The sequence below is a fragment of the Dryobates pubescens genome, chromosome 9 (assembly GCF_014839835.1).
Source record: "Dryobates pubescens isolate bDryPub1 chromosome 9, bDryPub1.pri, whole genome shotgun sequence".
Classification (NCBI taxonomy): Eukaryota; Metazoa; Chordata; class Aves; order Piciformes; family Picidae; genus Dryobates; species Dryobates pubescens.
Genome location: NC_071620.1, coordinates 23,237,264 through 23,258,049, shown reverse-complemented (window position 1 = coordinate 23,258,049; position 20,786 = coordinate 23,237,264). Strand labels below are relative to the sequence as shown.

At 37.9% G+C, this 20,786-nt stretch overlaps 1 protein-coding gene across 1 annotated transcript in view; it reads left to right on the top strand.

Moving 5' to 3' along the window:
- SEMA5A (semaphorin 5A) overlaps positions 1–20,786 on the top strand; it is a 213,407-nt gene that overhangs the window by 13,561 nt on the left and 179,060 nt on the right. The window contains exons 2-3 of the mRNA XM_009899419.2: positions 1,818–2,004; positions 18,100–18,199. Of these exons, the coding sequence (XP_009897721.1) occupies positions 1,875–2,004; positions 18,100–18,199 (230 nt within the window). The 5' untranslated portion in view covers positions 1,818–1,874. The remainder of the gene's footprint in view (positions 1–1,817; positions 2,005–18,099; positions 18,200–20,786) is intronic.

Genomic DNA, 20,786 nt, shown 5'->3' with positions numbered 1-20,786 from the left:
CCTTTTATCATGCAAGAACTTGCTATACCCGCTGCTGTACTGTGTGCAAAAAAATAGTTTTTGAGAGTCTGTGATGTGATAGCTGTCCTTCAGTTTGCCTCCTAAATACACATACATAGTCTTACAGGAACCTGAGTTACAACTAACTCTTGGTGTGATCTGCAAGTTAGTAATACTCATTAGCTGTGCTATAACCCACATAAACTGGTTGAATTTGGATAAGAATAGTACACAGGGGTAATAAAGTCACCCTTGCAGAAGGGATGCAGAAAATGAACTATCAAAATATTGGAACAGGTGCTTTATGTCCCTATATATGCAACCACACAGAATTTCTGTGAGCAGATACTGCCTGCTGTTAGCCACAAGCAATTTGTAGGGACAGATTCATATTGGTACATGACATCATAAGATATCCTACTTAATATGAAATATTAATATGAATATATTAATATATAGTCACAATATTAATTCATTAATATATTAATATGAATTTATATGAAGTATCCTTCCCCCCCCTTAAAAACAAACAAGCAAAGTGGTGAATTTATCAGGGAAGCTAAAATGGACTATTTAAATTTTTATATTGGCCAGATGAATTGTGTATTGGATCTTTTCATTTTAGTTGAAATTAGTGAGGATTAGACATACCCCAGTCTTCTAAAGGCAGCATAATAGAGTGGTAAGAGAAGAGCAGATCATCTTGTGATGGCTGATGCTGTGGTAATACTAGGGAGCAATGCTTACTAGCCATTCTGCTTTCTGAGTGTAGCTTTTTAAAACACGTTGGTCATACTGTAGAGTATCATTTAATTAGCAGCCCTTTGTTTCGTGTGTTCAGGATGCTTATTTTAAAACAAATAGAAAGTTTCCACCTTATTAAATAGCACCCTGCAGTTCAGTGAGATCAAATGTATGAGAAGTCAATACTGCTGATTGTTTTTTGGTTGCAACATTAGGTTGCTACTGCTTGGAATATTTGTTACGGTAAAGCTAAAGGAATTGGGCTGCATCTAAAGTGATGCTGACCCCCATGATTATTCTGTTATATTTAACTCAGCGTCTGATCGTTGAATGTGTCAAAAAACTCAGGGAATTTAACTTTTATTTTGATACTAAATGAAAACTGTTACTTTATTTGTTGGTGTGTAGATTTTGGTAGAAAAGTGTCTTCAGCAATAGAGTCTGCAATATGCAACCTTGTCATCCATTGGTAAATGGGTGGATGTCAGAAGCAGTCAGAAGCCTGCTGTAAAGCAAAAGTAAAGAGCATTGAGGTGAACTTTGTCCTACCACTTTGTGCCGTGGCATACATATTCAACAGACTGACAAAACCCACATGCTCTAGGGTTGTTGGTGTTTTTTTCAGACCTGTCAGCAACATGAAGAAGCAATTTCATTCTTACCTTGTACTCACAAGGACATGCTTTCATTTGTGAGGAAGGAAAAGCAAAAGGTGGTGGATGCAAGTGAATGAGGAACAGATTTCGATACATGTGCTGTATCTAAAAATGAATAAATGTTGCAGAACATTATTTACCTACATGCATTACAAAATGAAACTTCAAATAGAAGAGGGCAGCAATTGATTGCAGGTTTTGAATCCTGATGGGTGATAAAAGAAATCAGTATTCCTAAACTGTGTAACTGTTTACAGTTATGAAGTAATTAGAGGAGGAGCTGATAGCATACTCATGAAAAGACAATTACAACACAGGGTTGGTTTGGTTTGCTTTAAATATCAAGAATCGTCAATTTTATACTTTTTTTTCTGTGGTTTGCTCTTGTGTTTGAGTAAATTTCTTTGAAATTTTCAGGTGCTTTTCCCACATGAGTGCAAGAAGAGTGGCCAGTTAAAAGAAGTGGAGGACAGCATGATCACCATGAAACAAAGCTGCCTCCTTGCACTGCTGTTGGCAGGACTTGGAGTATTAGGAATGCTGGAGCCAACAACAAAAGACACTCAGTGCCACAGAGCTGAGCACCCAGTTATTGAATACCAAGGTAAGGGGTAAACACAAAAAAACTTCTCCAGAAATAGGCTAAGCACTGTGCAATTTCTTCATGGAAACCTCTGGTTTTAATGTATAGTGGTATGAAAAAGTGCCATTCAGTGCTGTCATGTAGTAACCTGAACTGTATTGCCTACATGTTAGATAGAGCTAGATTTGTGAAGTTTGTTTACTATTTGGTACAGAATGTTTCATTTAAAGGTGAATGACCCATTTCCCTCTGTGATTAAAACTGACCTGTACTGTTGCATGGGGTTGTTCCTTTCCAGATGCAGGACTCTGTAGGTATACATTTAATTTCATGAGGTTGCTCATGTTTCATTTCTCCAGGCCATCTAGGTCCTTGTGGATGGCAACTCTGCCCTCAAGCTTATCAATTTTTTTTCTCTGAATTTGATGTTATCTGCAAAATACAGATGCAGACTGCACTCTGTTGCCTCCCCTTGGTCATTTATTAAGATGTTAAACTGGACAGGTCCCAGGATCAACTCTTGTGATATTCCACTTGTTACTGGCTTTACAGTGGAGTAATTTCCATTAAACATTTACTCTTTGGGCTTGATCATCCAGCTGGCTTTTTACCCATCTACTCTGGATTTTCACCCAACTGGGCTGTAATATTCTAACTTCTTAGGAAGAGCTACTCTATAAAAGAATCCTGCAGCAGAATTTGGCAGGACTCAACCAGCCCTCTTCCTGAGTTCTGCATTCCTCGTGTGGCACTTACTGACTTCATGAATGCTTGTAGGAAAATGCTGTCTGTATCTATTGACATTATTAATGCTGCCAGACTAACAGAGAGTCCTGAAACAGCTACCCCTTTAATTTGAATCCTATGTTAATATCCTATTCTGTAAAGTCATCTTACCATAATATTACATCCACCAGAGCTAAATGCTGTGTGGGATGCTGAACATCAGCCAAGGCCCAGTGGTATTGACTGTTAGGTACTTTAATGCTTGTAAACTCAGTAGTAACTTTACAGAAATCAACTCTCTTGTTTTATTTATAACTGGCTAAACCCTTTTTCTGTAGCTTCTAGTACACCAAAATTGCAATGTACTTATTTGATTTGTCTTCCTTTTGAGAGGCATGGTAGATGGAGTATAAACTATTAAATAAAACTAATGGAGTGAGAGTGGTGTAATGTATGGATGAAAAGCTGCAAAAAAAAAACCCATAATAAAAAGAAAAAAGTAGTCCCCAGGAGCTGTCATGGTAAAATACAGAAAGGGAGTGTATCTCCTGAAAGAGCTTACTTTTTTTCCCACTGCCCATCAAAAACTGCACACATAAGTGATGTTCCTGTCAAGCTGGCTTTGTAGAGAGGCATTTATTATTTGTATTGCTGATTTTCCCACCTAATAGTTTTAGCTGAAAGATCATGATAGATCTCCTGATATCAAACAGCAAAAATTTCCCCCACCAGTTGAGAGCCTTTACTCTGTCACTTTGCAGCAGAAGAAGAAAGAGAAGTTGCAGAAGCGGGGGAGATGCATACACCTTCAAAGGATTTTTGACATGATCTAAAAATCTCACATTTCTCATACACAGTAGCAATAATCACACTGTAATTTGTTTATCTGCATAATTAACATTAGGAATGCATGATGAACATTTTATCTCTCCAGAAAGTATAATAAAATGTACTACTGATCTGAAAATATTTCAGCTATAAAGTCCTTTGTCATAAGTCTTCCCTGAAATGGACCTGAAATAAGACCCTTTCTGTGTTCCTCAGAAGCTGAAAATCTCCTAATTAAATTTGGTAGGAACTATCACAGAAATCAGAACTCTATACATGTGATGTATTGACAGGATCAGCCTGGTATCATGCAATTCAGTGTTCTATGTGGTGGGACTAGCTTTGAAGATGCATAGTGTTTCTTTTATGTTCCCTTCTCTTGAAGGAGGAGTCTGCCTCCAAATGTGCAAGGGCATGCTAGTGTGTTGAAATTCAGGCCTTTAGAAAGCCCAGAAGTTAGATAAATAAATATGACAACATGTTATGTGCCTGTCCTGAGGATTCATCAGCCATGCTAGCATAAAACCAGTAAAGGTGGTAGTGTCAAACAGAATTTGGTGCAGAGAATGTGCAAGTGACAGAATGTACACACAGAGACTCATAATGTGAGACTTTTGGTCTTTGTATGCTTTTCTGCATGTTTACAGTGTGTAAAATAATATATTAATGCTTGAAATAAGAGCTAAGAAAGAAAAAGGGCTGAAATAAGGTGGTCATTAAAGATAAAGCCTTACAGTTTTTATTTTTATAAAATTTAATTTTTTCTGGGTATTCTTTCATATACTTGTAGGTATGAAGTGTTAGCTCTGTAAACTGTTCTAGGGTTAATGATGGTCAACTTCTTGGAAAGCACACTCTGTTAGTATTCTAATGTGTTTAACTTAAACATTTAGAAATGTCTGGAAACGAAATTTCATGTGGGGAGGAACAGTGAGGAGTAAATCTTAGGCAAACTGTTTAGAAAAATAAGATGCCTATGAGAAATAAAGGCTGCTTATAAAAGTTTGACTATTCTTATGCAAAACATAAAGCAAACCAGCTGAGTAGTATAAAGTTTGTCTAAATATTTCCATAGGTTTCAAAACACTTAGCCACCCACTCCACAAAACCTCTGTGGTAGCTCTTTGTGGAGCTGATAGTTTATTATTTATTTTTTTAAAAATGAAATTGTGAAAGTACTTATGGTGGCACTGTGTTCCCCCCTGACATTTGCTGAACTTTGAAACTGTCAGACCTGTCAAGACTGAGACATGCAGTTGAAGGCTACTGCTCCAGGTAAACCCCATCCATGAGGTAGGACTGAAGGGGCCATCCCATCTTCTTAGTGCTGTGTGGGAATAAGCTGAAAAAGAAAGGGACCCAACTCCTCCAGTTTCAGGTGTGAAGTTGTAAGTATTGACTATACTGCAGTTTATCTGCATAAAGTTGAATTTCTTAGGCTTTATGATCAGTAATAAAGTGCAGTTATGAAGCTGACATAACTGATGAGGGTACAGCTGCTTTAGGGCAAATCTGGAAAGGCAACACAGATAGGCATACACAGTCCCAGAGTTTCCTTTCTGACACAGGTGGTGAAGGAGCCAATGAAGAGAGATTCTCCTTCTCCTCTTCTCTGGCCTAGTGAGTCCAGATCTGGAGTATTGTGTCCAGTTCTGTGCTTCCCAGTTCAAGAGCGACAGGGAACTACTAGAGAGAGTCCAATGGAGGGCTATAAAAATGGTTAGGGAACTGGAGGATTTCTCTTATGATGAAAGGTTGAGAGACCTCAGTGACCTTGGCCTAGAGAAGAATGAGAGAGGATCCTATCAATGCTAATAAATATGTAAAAGGCAGGTGACAAGAAGATGGGGCCATTCTCTTTTCAGTGATGTCAAGTGAAAGGACAAGGGGCAGTGAACACAAACTAGAATACAGGAAATTCCACCTAAGCATAAGGAAAATCTTCTTTCCTGTGAGGGTGCTGGATCATTGGATCAGGCTGCCCAGAGAGTGGTTGTGGACTTTTCTTCTCTGGAGACTTCCAAAATCCACCTGGCTGTGCTCCTGTGCAACTTGATCTAGGCAAACCTGCTTTAGCAGTGATATTGGACTAGATGACCCCCAGAGGTCCTCTCCAACACCTATGATTCTATGAAATCTTAATTCTTTCATGCTCTTATGAAGAGGTTGTGCTGTCTCAACACAAAAGCATCAGCTGACATAATTTTAGAAGCTATATTTAGTGATATTTTAAATACATGCTGTGCTGTAAAGAAGCTATCTGTTGAATAAACATGCTCAAAAATAACATCTCTCCATCCACAGAATGAATAAACATAAACCATTTCTACTTGAGGTTGACCAGGAAAGAAAAATAGCATAGTTATTTTTTGATTCCTCGGTTTGGGAATCCTATGAAATATATTTTCTTAACCTTGTTGTCTAACCACCACAAAATTCCCTCACTTGATGTTTGTGTAAGTAATATAGTCTCAGTACATTGCTCTGCTTATTTTAGCATGTGGTTTATGAAGTGCATGCACTTATCAGGGTGTATGGACTTGTTTTGATTTAATTTGTACTCTCTTCTCTTTCTCCTAATCTTGTTGCAAGCTACTGTTTAATAGTAGTCTACTAAGCTGCTCAGTTTTTCCTTCAGCTGTTTTTTCCTTCTCTTTCTACTGATTTTCAAAAGTACACTTTAAAGACCTCCTGACAGCTTCAGCAGTGGAATTGAGGTGTATTGATTTCCATCTCCTATCCTTTTTATGTTTTTTTTTCTGTGTAAATAAAGATGATTCATCAGTGAAGAGAAGTTGATTGCTAGATAGTTTGTCCAGATGACAGAACTATGATATGCTTGCACTGCTCTGCCAAGAACCAGTGTGTCTTAAGGAGGTAAACAATTCCTCTACCAGTTGTATATTGTTTTATGAAATCAGGTTTGCCTTTACTTTTGTACAGGAGACAAAGTGCTCATTAGGGAGTGGAAACTTTCATCTTTGAAGACTGGAGGATACTATCCCTTTACTATTTCCCTGAGATAACCAGTATCTTTGATGTGCAGTCCCATGAAAAGCAGCGTATGTCAGGGACTGAATTCTCTAAGCAAAGGACTTGTATAACTGTCTTTTTTTCTTGGTTTCCTCCCTTCCCCCGCCATATTGGAAGTGATCATGTTTTAAAGCAAGGTTCAATTTACAGTTATTTTGGCATCTCAGACAAGTACTTGACCATCATAGAATTATATTAATTCTAATAAATTTCTAATAATTGAAAATCAGCAGTACCTGCAATGGCTGGTGAGACATGTCCTATGACCCTTTTACATAGCTGATATATTTCCTGTTGTCCTAATGTGGAGTTTTGGAGCATGTGAAATTTCCTGGTTCTAACGAAACAGCAAAATGACTGAGAGGCTCCTGCCACAATCTCCTAGCTGTACAGAGCGGGCAGATGGAATTACCATCTGGGTGTTTTGGTTTGTTTGTTGGTTTGGTTTTTTTTTCATCAAAGGAGATGTGTATTTATTGGAGATGGGCATTTCTACTGAAAAGCAATCAAGGGTCCAAACTGAAATATGTTAAGGAAACAGATTGGCAAACAAGAAATAGAGCTTTTAAGCAGCTGAAGTTCTGTCATCTAGAGATTTTGGGTGTGTTTAAAGATAAGAGGAAACACAATATTGGTTTGATTTTTCTATATTTTTTTTTTCCCATCAGACAGTATTTGATTTTTTTTTTCATAAGATGTTTAAGGTAGACTCTGTCCCTTCTATTGACAGCTGTCAATGTGTATTCTACTATCTACCCCTTGGAAAATATACTGATGATAGATTGATGATCTGGAACAGTTTAAATTTCTTTATGGGGGAGTGGAAGGAGCAGGGTGTATGTTCCACTTTGAAGGCTTGTGTCCAAATTCTTATGAAGATCAGTTTAAGGATTTTTTTTCCCCTATATGCCCTTTGTGTTACTATATGACTTGTTTTGCTGCTCTCTGTATTTTTCACATGAAATATTGTCAGACTAGAAAATATTTTATCATCTATACTCTCAGGCATTACTGATAGAATCAAGAAATTGTGTAAACCAATGTAAATGAAGAAGTTTAGCACGTTCATATGCCAAGATGAATAATAATACATCATTGCAAGACAGTCAGTTCTAGAACCAAGGTCTTGCTAATTGAAACATAGATATTTCCAAAAAATATATCACAACAATATTATTACTGTCGTAGGCTATTTGCTTTATGCATTCATGCCCTATAATGCATACATAAAAATGCAGCAAGTTTCTTCACAAAACTCCAGGTACGCCCAGGTCCTTTTCTGCCTGGCTGCTCTCCAGCCACTCCAACCCCAGTCTGTAGCATGCATTTGTTGTGACCAAAGTACAGCACCGGACACATGGACTTATTAAATGCCATCATGTTGGACTCTGCCCATCTGTCCAGCCTGTCAAGGTCCCTCTGCAGAGCTCCTCTACCCTCTAACAGATCAACAGCTATGCCCAACTTGGTGTCGTCCGCAAACTTACTAATGGTGGACTCAATCCCCTTGTCCAGATCATCAGTAAAGATATTGAACAGCATGGGGCTCAGCACTGATCCATGGGGGACACCACTAATGACTGGCTGCCAGCTGGATGTGGCACCATTCACCACCACTCTCTGGGCTCGTCCCTCCAGCCAGTTCCTAACCCAGCACAGAATGCTGCTGTCCAAGCCACGAGCTGACGGCTTGGGCAGGAGTTTGATGTGGGGGACAGTGTTAAAGGCCTTGCTGAAGTCCCGGTAGACTACATCCATGCTTTAATTTGCTTTAATCTGTTTCTAATCTGATGATAGGCTTCTGGTCACCTTCAATGTTAAACCTTTTGGGTTATTTTTAATTTCTTTTTTCCCCAACTGTGCAGTTTGTAAATATGTTATGTTTCTGGCCTAGATGCCTCCTCCGTGTCCAAATATACATGCGTGTTTGTATGTAAGAATCTTCAGTTGATATAACCTGCAAACCATTCTATCATGTGCCTGCTGGACTAAATTTGTTTTAGTAGTTTCCAGTGATCCCTCAGATCTCTTTTCTTCCTAAGATCCTTCTTCCAATGTGTATTAAGCTATTTACTGATGCACAAAAGACATCCTAGCTGTGAATTTCAGTGGAGGTGATGTCTGAGTTGTCCTTACAAGCATGACACCAGAAATCTGTCTTGTGCTTCTCCAGGTGCTCCCTCCAAAATACTTGATGTGCTCCTCTAAGTATCCGCTTCTGCTATGCTCCTGTCTATTTTACAGCCGAGTGTCTGCACAATTCAAGAGCAGCATTTCTAAAGCTACTTCTGACTGCTTTTAAAAAACATAGCTGAATGATCACTAGGAGGACAGCAGTTTGCCACATTGGTGACACACACAGCAAGAGGGCAGATTGCAGTCCCTACTGTGTTTCTACAGGAGTGTGTTTGAGTTTTTCAAGGTGATGTCATTCAGGCTGATACTTATGAATGTTCCATTACAAAATAATGAGAACAGATGTGTGCCGTGACAAAACAAAGTAAGAATGACAGTTGAATGCAATCTGCAAGTGTACAAACATGAATCTGTATTGCATTTAAACGAATTGTGTGGGAAACCCAAGAATGGAAGCCTCTTCCCTGCTTTCTCCTTAACTTTTACATTTTTCTTCATGCTAGTCTGCTGGCATGATATTTTCATGGTTCCTAATTTGGACCTAATTGAATTGGTATGCTTTTTTGCTTTAAAGCAGACCAGGATTTGGAAATCCAGTTTCAGCTCTTGATTTACTTGACAGTCACTTTATATTTATTGTTCAAAATACATTGCGGAGTGGAAGATCAGACAACTGAACATTTTTTGAGCACAATTCTTGGCAACTCAAACTGTCATTTAGCATACTTAGTTATTATTCTTAAATGCAATGCTATTCTCAAATGACTGATGCTGTATAATTAAAAAATATCGTAACATCAGGTACACCAAGATTTAGTCAAGTGTTTGTTCCCTTGCAAGTGGAAAGGGTATGGTTAAGTGAGATCTTTTCCATCTGGCTAGCATAACTTTGCAAAGTAGGTTTTATTGTTGTGTTTTTCTGGAATGGCATGGGGTTTAGTTTCATGCTGTTCCTGTGTATGAGAGAAAGAAAACTCAAAGGGGCTGTAATTGTATATCATGGCTCATACCTTGTCACTGCATAATTTCTGTAGAACTCACATGTGATTCTGAGTATATAAAAACTGTGCTCACAGTGCCGAAACTGCTTTCATCTAGGTGGGGGGTTCGATCTTTTTTCCTGTACACCTTCTCCTATTTGTATGCAGTGTGTGTGTTTGAACGATGAAGCATAAACAACTCAAAACCTTTATTCAGAGAAAGAAGGAGTAAGTAGTCACTGTAGCAGATGTTACTGTCTCTTCCCTGAGGGCACAGACAGTTAGAACCCGAATTCTCTTTAATTATCCTGGTAGTAGACATGTGCATGCACATAAGAATGCAGAAATATATACTTCTAGCTGGGGAAGCTCTGGCAGGGCAAAGACAACAGAAATTCAGGCTGGATTTAAGACCTTGAGACTTTGAAGGTTAGAGCAAATTGTAAAAGAAGGTTAGAGCAAATTGTAAAAGCAGGCTGGAGAAACAGGGCAGGGCAATTCCTATGACTTTGTGCCTAATGACAGAGCTGATGAAAGATGTGAGGAGCTGAGTAGAAGGAAGTTTACAGGTTGAAAACCATATACTTTAAGTATGCTTTATTTTCTGTTTTTCACATTAATAATAAATAAATTACTTATAGCCCTCCCTCATTACCTCCAAGATTGTTCTGAAGTTGTAATAGTTGTTTAAAAAACAAAGACTCAATAAGCAGATGGTGAATTTTCTGGAAAATGTCAAGAGGTCATGGGATTTGTTGTATTATGGATGATTTACACTGGAGAGGAGCTTGGGAAGCTGGCAGAACTTCTAGATAAGGCTAGAGCTACACACTTCTTGGCCTCTGCAATTCTCTTTGTACGGAAAGGCAAGCTTCAGGGCTGTGCTGTGTTGGCTAGTAGAAGGAAGGCAACTGTCTTGTTGGTGAGCTAAACAGACCTCCAGAATACTGAATTTTGAAAGGGAGGTGTAGGTTTGAGGCTCATTTTGTCATTTTTTTCAAGGTGTGTTTTGTTCATGTTGTTTGGGTTTTTTTGTTTGGTTCTTATTCTCCGCCGCCCCTGCTGCCCTCCCCATACCCAAGCACAAATGAGCTCTGAGCTGCAGATGGAGATCTGACATGTTTTCTTGTAGTGTGGTGAGACTTAAAAAAGAAATCTTTTAGTTTGTGGTTGCTAATTTAATCATGCTGGGCAAAGTCATAACTTTGTCTTTACTTTTATGGAGGATTGGGTTGGATGAGCTAACCCTGCCTAAACAATTCGGTTTATTTTTTTCTTTGGGAGGAAGAAATGTTTTATTTTCTAGGATTTTCCTGGGTACCTATTTCAGAAACTGTATAGGTTTTTTTAATCACCTAATTACCACATGATTATCAGAATGCCTATATTTTTCAATGTATTACCTAGATTTTAAGGGAAATACTTTGAATTTTATTTAAAAATAGGGGTTAGATACTATAAGGGCATATCTTTTCCTGGTTATGATGTCCACATACTCTTATTTCTGTATTACTAAGGTCAGCCCTGATATAAAAGTGTTCTCTGTTGTAAAGGCTACATGCAATACCTTTTTTCATTAAAGTGCAATACTGGGTATTATAACAGACATACCTGTCCTAATCCTTTAATTTTACAGAGAAGCATGAAATGCTGACTTCAGCTTCTGACATGTTTTTTGTTGTTGAACTAGTACTTTTCTCTACATATGTTGTGTCCAGTCTGCTCCTGGTGTGCTCCATTTAGATTATTAGAGCCTTCTGGTAGCAAAGACTCTTAGATCTGTTACGTCCATGACCCTCCTTATCCTTGACATCTGGCTGTTTGTACCATATATATGAAACGTGGACATGACAACGATGTTCTAATTTCAGTAGCACATGGGCCAGAAATTTCACGGGGGCACTGGGCTGGGATTGACTTAGCTTTAAATATTTCAGAATAGATTTGTCTCTTTCTGTAAAGTTTAAATGCTAGTTGCTTTTTTTCTTGTTTGTCTATTTAAGGAAAGTTTTTAATGCAGTAGTTTGTCCTTCCAGTATATTAAAAATTACAGAAAATGCACTCTCCTGGCTTCTTAATTCATCCTGGTGGAGTATATATGTGCTTGACAGGTAAGGGGTGGATTATTTGGGTGTTTTCTTGCTCCTAATATGTAACTCTGGAACTGCAATGCAGTGCCGATGCTACCTTTAAGCTCTACTATTGTAAGAAACAAGTAATTACTTTCTCTGCCTCTGAAATGCATGTTAAAGGAGGATAGCAATAGGAGTGATGTAGAAAGGATTAATGAACACCCAGGATGTTGACCTGAGGCTTTAACTATATTGAGTGGTTTTGCATCTGGCTTTGCATCCTGCAGAGGGTCTGCATGTACAGCCTAGGCAGCAAGCACACACAGCCCTGTGTGCTTTTCCCCACACCTCTTTTGGAAAAGAGCTCCATAGCATGGAAAAGACAGCAGTCACCTTAGTGATACAATCCTGAAAGAAAACATCTCTGTCGTAAAACTAAGGAGGTATATGGTCCTGGAAGCAAATCTGCCAACATACCATGGCATCTAGAAAGCTTATGTGTGGAACTTCAAATTTTGGAAAAGCAGCCTGTACCAGGCAAAGCCTTTTTTGCTTTGCATTAAGCTACTGTATTCAAAGTGTTCAGCTTGTACTGTGGGCTTTATGGAAGAATAACAAGTAGAAGGGCAGATGTCCCCACTCATTTTGTGACAAACATACTGGTTTTGCTCAGGTACTTTTAACTCCTGGAATGAGTCTTTTCCATAAGAAAAATGGAAAAATATTTGCTGTGCTTACTCTATCTATTAGATAATTTTTTTGGCCATTCTGTTTCACAACAGCACTAGGCTACAGGAATAAGTACAACTATCTAAAGAATGATTCAAGTTGTTAAGTAATATACAATGATGTAAATTAAGTACAAATATGTAAAGAATGGCTTTACAAATATGTAAAGAGTAACTTGCATTTGTATGGGTTTAAACACTGTGTACCAGAAACAGAACCACCGTAACTGTGGTGGAACTTGATGGCCCTGCAGCCTTGGAAGCATGTGAGGTGGTTTGTTGAAGTGTAGCATAGGTTTCTTGCCACTATAAGGACACCCAGACAAGGCCTGATACCTGATCAAGAAGTCTGTTTCTAGGTGTATTTTCAGAAGCTCACATGAGGGGAAAACACCTCTATATAATAACTTATATTATCACTTAATCACTTACATGATTTTAACTGTAGCTACTTTTTCCTCAATATTTGCTGCTTTTCTTTTAAACCTTTACAGATGGAGCCTACAAGAAAGCTGGTGAGGGACTTTTTAGGGTGTCAGGTAGTGATAGGACTCCAGGGAATGGAACAAAAATAGAAATGGGTAGATTCAGACTGGATGTTAGGAAGAAGTTCTTCACCTTGAGGGTGGTGAGGCACTGGAACAGGGTGCCCAGGGAGGTGGTAGAATCCTCATCCCTGGAGGTTTTTAAAGCCAGGCTGGATGTGGCTCTGAGCAACCTGATCTAATGTGAGGGGTCCTTGCCCATGGTAGCGGGGTTGGAACTACATGATCCTTGAGGTCCCTTCCAAACCTAACAATTCTATGAATAAGTCTTAGAAAAAAAAAAAAATAATTATAGTGACAAACTAAACATCATCCCCTTTCAGATAAACAGGGGTGAATTGTGATTGCCTTCAGAAATAATACAGACATTCTTTGGCTGAACTGTCTTCATGGAGTTCTCAGGGTTGTTTTCCTTTTTTTATTTTTTTCCCTTTCTTCACCCAAGATGTGGTACTTCTTTTCCTTTTCACCTGTAATGAGTCAATGTTTTACCATCAAGGATGTGTTCAATACATTTCATAAAATTGTAGAATGGTTTAGTTTGGAGAAGACCTTAAAGATCATCTGGTTCCAACCCACCTTGCCATGAGCCCGGGTAACTTTCACTAGATGAGGTTGCTCAAAGCTCCATTAACCCTAGCTTTGAACACTTCCAGACATTTCTGTGAGGAGGAAATAAAGTAAAAGAGCTAGAAAAGACCAGAGATTGGAAATGTAAGAAAAAGAAAGAAAGCATAGACAAAAGTGGATACTAAAAGATGCAGCAGGCTCTGAAGTGTAATTTTCTTCTCTTTTTTTTTCCTTTTCTTTCTTTTTAACACAGAGAAATGCTTGTTTTCCTGAAGTTGTTTTGAGTATATTTATCATTCATGGATATATCACAATGGGAATTTTGAAATGAGGACCTAACAGCCATACTGAATTGATACCGAAGATGCACATAAATTCCTGAAGAAAGTCTTGCTACTCTTAGTCCTACTTTTAAAATAGGGACACAGCAGGGTGTTTAAAAGTGCACCTGTCTCCTTAAAGAGTGAATGTTGCATATAATTCCCAAAATGGGGCATGGTGAATGAATGAACAGGTGAATTCCTCCTGCCAGCCATGACACCTCACCTAATAGACTTCTCCAGTGTTAATGGGACTGTCACCAAGGCATTGGGGGAGTGATGTAATGGAGTCAATGTGGCATTTCACTGTGGAGACTTCTGTCTTGCCTTACAGCCTTTGTAAAGGGTAGTAATGTAATTTTAGTAACATAGGAAGAGAAGATCTAATTTAGGCTAAAATAATTGCACAGCTTCAGGAAGGGCAGGATTATTGTATCACCTGTAGATTACAAACATTTAATTATAAAATAACTTTAGCATACAATAGTATATTTTAATGTTCTTATGTTAAGATTAGTGAATTTGTTCTACTGATGCCACCCAAAGACTACTGTTAATATTGCAAATCTGCTAATTTCCAACTTCTGGGGTTTCTTTAGTGTTATTATTGTTATTATTACTGTTGTTATTATTATTAACAATGTTTTTTGAAGAAGATGGTGCTGTGCATATGTTTGGTTTTGCTCACTGTTTTAAAAAGGACATCATGGCATGAGATGTCTTGTATGGGTTGGACGCGATGATCTTGAAGGTCTCTTCCAACCTGGTTTATTCTATGTATTCTATGTATATTCTATGTGTGTGCACCATAAACACTACTGAAATTTTTAATATCTATGTTAATTGTTTAGTGAAATCAAGGAGTCTTTATTGCCTTTAAATTTTGTTATTTACTATTAAAGGCAGCTTCTGAATTCCATTCTAAACATTCCATTTTATTCATATTAGTAATTTCTTAATTTATTTTGCCATTTACTGTAGCTTTACTTTAAAGGGCTGAATAGTGAAAGTTAGGTTAGAGCAAACTTTACTATTTCTGTAGACCTCAGCCCCTGGCAAGTCCTTGGACAATGTAAACCAAACAAGCTATGGCCTGTTGGACACATACTAAATTTAAAGTTAAACTGAGACGGGTTTCTGGCCTTTCATTTTGTTTGTACGAGTATCTAATGTCCTCCTGCCCAGCTTTGATATTTAACCTCCGTTGTCTTTAAAGCTATTTATGAGACTCACTTGACCTTTCCTAGGAGCTGAGGGCACTTCATTGTGTTTGCTATGCCATTGGTTTGAGAGTTATGGCAAACTTTCTTTCCTATTAAATCTAAGCCCCGCCCTCCCCTCCCAACCCAAATCTCACAGGAAACCCTGACCACATGTGATTCACAGCATGTGAAAGAGCTCTAGCTTTCTCAGAATACAACTTTTCCAATATCTATCTTTTAATTCCATGAGAAAATGTGCATTTACTTTCAGAAATCTTTTTGAGTTGTAAGGCCTGCAGATTTCAGTCCTGTAATACCTATTAAAGAAAAAAACCAAACATTTTTTGCTAAGGATGTCTTGCATGAACCAAAAGGACTCTGTGTGCATTACTACTTTACCATGAGTTTTTAATTTGTAGAAAAAGAAATTACAGACCTTTATCAGCCTGTTGTGTACCTTTGACTCCAGGGAGATAACCTGTAGCAGAACTGAAAGATTTTGCTTCATCATAGGCTTTTTAGGTAGACTTTTGCTGTTTAGATAAAAGTAAATGTAATTATTCTGGGTTTTTAATGACATAAATTTTCTGTGGCGTAACCAATAAGCTTTTACTTTTGGAATTTACATAGGTTTTGTTTGATTATTTATTTAAAAAATTTGTTTATTTTGCCTTACAGAACTATTACAAAATCAAAGCTTTAGCCAATAAAGGCTTAGTCCTTTTTGACTTTTGATGTTACTGTGACACACATGGGATATGGCTTCAGAATGTTTGCTGTAAAAAAACACCCCAGCACTAGCTGCCATTTACTCTTCCTGACCTTGTTCCCTTAAGCAAGAGTGCTGCTGCATGCAACAAAGACAGGATGAAATACTGCATATTTTTGAGGGACAGCGAGAATCAGATTTCAGAGAGATTTCTTAGCAAGTCCTCATTCTCTTCAAGACAGAGCTTGCCTTGCCCTGCCTGGCCCTTACCCCCATGCTCCAAACCTGGAAATACTCTCAATCACCTACTTGCTGTACCTTGAAGCTTTATTGTGCCTTGCTGAGACATCAAGGCAAGTGGAAGACAACTGGGTTCTTGAATCTCTGGCTTCTGGCACTGCAATAGCTCTGTGTACTGTGTACTCCCTATGCTATGGGGAGCTCCTGCTTTCTTCATTTTACACGCGACCAAAGGTTTCATTTATCATACCAATGTGGAGTAAGCCCATTCTCAACTGCTTGTTTTGTAGCTCTTCCAGAGAATGCTTTTTTCACAGTGCGTCTGGCTTTACCTGTGTGCAGGTCTGCTGAGCCAGTGGTGTTTTCAGCTCTGCATATTTATACACAGCTGAACGGATTTGGAAAATAATACACTGATAGGCTGAGTTGTACTTTGGCAGTTTAAGAGTAGACTTGTGTGTGATTCTGCAAGTTTGTACCTCTGGGCAGAAACCTCTGGGCAGGAACATTGGCAGAGAGAGCCCAGGGAGCTGTGGCTGCCATCCTGAAGAATGCAAATTCCCTATGGCCTGTGCAGACATGAGAAAGGAGAACACAGCAGACAAAGGACTAAACCCATGTCCTAAGTTGGCCTTCCAGCCCATCTTGTGGCCTCTGTCCACTGATTTGGTTGGCCTCTTGGCCTGGGTACATTATTCTGTCTTTAAAGCTCTGCTTCTTTTTTTTTCCCCCTCTCTCCATAGGATACATATTATAAAATGGTTTAACATCACTTTATGTCTTAGTCACAGAGCTTGATACAAAGAAAAGTAATCTCTCTGCATCTCCTGGAACTGAGAGCTGTTTCTGGTTGGGAGTGAGTGTGTGCATGTGTGTATTTTTTCTGTGAAGAACGTGCATATTCCACGTCCCTGTAGGAAATGTCTGAGATAATTTATATAGGATTTAGATACACTGGCTGATAAATTGTTAAACATAGATTTATTTAGCTTTATTTTCATTTTTCTTTTTTTTTTTTTTTTCAATTTTCTTGTTTTGTTTTGTTTTGTTTTGTTTTGTTTTTCTCCAGTAAGTGAGGTGCTTCAAGACTTGCACCTGGATTTCCTTTTTTTCATGTCCTACCTAATTTCTCCTTTTTAAATGAAGGTGTTATACAACTGCACTTTTAAAAATAACCATTTGGATTGTTGCAGCAATTTTGTATATTCTCTGTGTCTGTGTAGGGGGGGAAGGGAGGGAATACTAAAAAAAAAACAAAAAAATAAAAAATCCATGCTTTGTTTCCAGAAAACATTTGTGTTCATATAGCTGCACTGTTTGGTATCCAGCTAGTGATATGAATTAAAAAAATAAATACTAACAATGTAAATATCTAAGGATTTGGCATGCAGTTCTTTATGCATGTGTAGCTTTGAAAGTAGTATTCTGAATTTGCCGATTGCCAACAATTCACACACTTTTCTGCCATTTTATGTACCAGTAAACTGGTCTGGGAAAGGCGGGTTAAAACCCCAGAAAGTTCACCTGAATGTCAAGCATTTTCCCCTTCTCATTCTGCATGTCTCAACCATTTTATTGTGAAGATGATGAAAAGTCAAATTTGCTTGTTGTTTTTTCTCATAGTTTTCCACTTGCTTAGACCTTTTCTTAAAGTACAAAGGAAACGTCCAGACTCCCAGCCCTCACTGGCTTCCAATGCATGGAAAATTAATCTGGCTTCGCTGGAGTATGTATTAGTGCATTACAGTGGTGTTTTTTGCTTTACCTGAGGAGGAAAACCAGATCTGACTTAGGAATAAGACCAAAATTCTAATACTTCATTAAAAGTTTCTAAAGATTGCTCTATGTATTTTACAGGCCTGTGATGTAAATTATGTGGTATGGTGGTAAAAGTCTCCTATGTTTTCTTGAAGGACCATGCTGAGAAAACTTGGGGCCACAATGTATCTATAAATTTAATGTTTCCTACATGATGTACTACAACTATGAAATTTACAGTAACAGTTGTATTTCTTGATTGTTTTTAGAAATTGCCCCTTGGTTACATGTATTCAGAGCAGAAAATGCTGTGGACTTCTCACAGTTAACCTTTGACCCAGGACAGAAAGAGCTTATTGCTGGAGCAAGGTGAGACATCTATTTTATTTTCATGTTGAATCAGACCACGTTTTGTTCTCTGTTAATAAGTAATACTGTGCCAAATTCTAGCATCAACTTGCTCTCCTGTGATTCTCCTGCCTTCCTGACTTATTAAACTGAATATAATTTTTGTTTATATTATTTGTTTTTGACCAAAGTTAAAAGATGGACTGCCTGGTATCAAGGATCCTAGTAGCTTACACAATTTTCATTTTTAAGAGGATTGTCCTTGAGTACTCTCAAACTTTGGATGAATACAGTAGAACAGGCAGATGCTGTATGACAGTGTGAAAAAAGTTACCTAAATTTGGCAACACAGTATGGCTCTTTGTGCTTGGGTGATTTCTAATAATTATTCAATACAATGCCAGGAACAGTCTGTTAAGGATTGCAGAATTAGTGGTAAAATCGGTGATAATCATGATTTTTGCACAGTAGGGCAGTACTTTGCAAGCTGTGATCGACAGTAACACTGTCTTAGGTGTCAACATTGAAGCAGTGACTGTCCTTGAACACCATTTTTTCTTCTCTTGGCCTATGAAGTATAGTAAAACATTTTGGTAGGCAAATAAATTTGTCCATCTAAACTTACTATTTAAATCTACCTTCTGAGTATATTTTACTCCTGAATTAACAAAGTTTTTTTTGATACATTTTTCTGTTACATTTAACACTGGAATGTACTTCTGTTTCCCAACGCATTTCTTAGTTCAAAATAAGGATCAGAATTCAGTCATAAAATGCACTGTGAGTTTTTGTTAATTTTTTTTCTCCCATATGCTGACAGAAGTTGCATATCTCCAGGTGCAAACTTTCTGAGTATGGACACACATATATGGCTTCATTGAAGAGGGGTGTCTTGGGCACTCACGTTGATTGCCAAATGAAATGAGGTATGAGGCTATCAGTTGGCGCTGCTCTGTAAAGATAGCCAGCATAAGTCAGAGCTGCGTGAGCTTCTCCTCAGTCCCATGAAACTGTGTGTTGGATTGATGCATGCTGTATAGATCTCAATAAACAATGAAAAATATGATAGTTTTTTTTTCTTTCTCATCCTCTATTTTATTCCCTCCATACTCTGTTCATCTGGGTGCCAAGTCTCAGCAAAGAATATGGTCATTTAAACATGTGCTTTTGATGAAGACTTTTGAATCACCGTGGGATAAGCTTTGGTTGATTTTGTTGAATATTAAAAATACGCCAGCTGCCAAGTCTGCCTTTTGCAATAGACCCAATACAGTAAAAGTAATGGCATTCATTTGGTTTCTCTGAAAGTTAATTATGTTTCAGAGCTTCATATCTCTTGTTCAGGCTAAAATTGCAAAATTAAAAATATTCAGTGTTTTTAAAATTGCAATAGAAACCTTTGGTTTCCAGGGTACAGTATATCTATTATGCATTCATATAATGTATTGGATTTTTCCTATCCCTATTCTGCATTTCCATTCTAAATTCTAAGCTTTTCCACAGTGCTTTTGTGTTTGGCCATGGAGACTTCTATTTAGAATGATTGAATATGTCAGTGGATTTTTCCAATTGTGTTATTGGTATTAGTGTGTCATTTTCATTTCTTGAAGCACTGTGCCAAACAATAGGATGAAAGTCATTGTATGTCATGGAGTCATAGATTCAGAGACTAGCAGCAGCTTCTCAGGGTGCATCCCAAAAATGCAAGTGTTGATCTCACTGATTGTACACCTTTTGCGTATTGTCCCTACTACTGTGTAGAATGAACACATTTACTGTGAATATGATGTCAGGTTTTCTCCTTGTTTGCATGAGTGGTGTTTGCAGCCTTTCATAGTCTTAACTGGATATGCTGATGTTTGGGTTTTTTTTTCCTTAAAATCCTGTTTGTAATTACCATTCAGGACCATCTGAACTGAGCAATCAGTATTACCATACTTAGGCAATGGCCTGTGAATAGACTTTTAGTACAAGTTTCTTCCACATCTGCCTCACAGGATTCACATATTTGAAGAGCCGTTAGAAAAATTAATTTTCTTTCCTAAGCCACAGATGTGCTGTCATAAAGACAGTGAAGGGAACATACTCTTAAATCCTCCTCCCTGGTGAAATATCTTTTTGGTATATGGTTATGTCTCTTGGAACATTCCAACAATTATTATTTTTTATTAATTACCTTCTCATACTAACTCTTTGGTACTGAAAAATGAGTAAATATGTGCAATGGGATTTCTGTAAGATCTGAATAGCTAAAAGTTCCAGTTAAATGTGCAATGTGGCACTTGTAAAGGTGCAAATAAACTTACATTTGTTTGCACAGCCAGAACAAGTACTCTTATTGTGATTTACTTGTCCAGCATCCAAACAAAACCAGGGAGTGATGCTTGCACCTTGAAGCTTCTGCTTTAGTTGAGGTAGTGTTCTTCTAAACCAGATGAATGATTTTCACAGCCAGGACCTGTATCTTGGCTCATCTCAAGTGATTTTTTTGTCACTTTAGTGGAGTGTAAGTGAACTCTTCCCCGTAAGTTCTCTGTATTATAAACCAAACAAAATAGTGTTGCCATAATCTGTCACTACTAGAAATTCTTAAATCCCTTTTCCATCA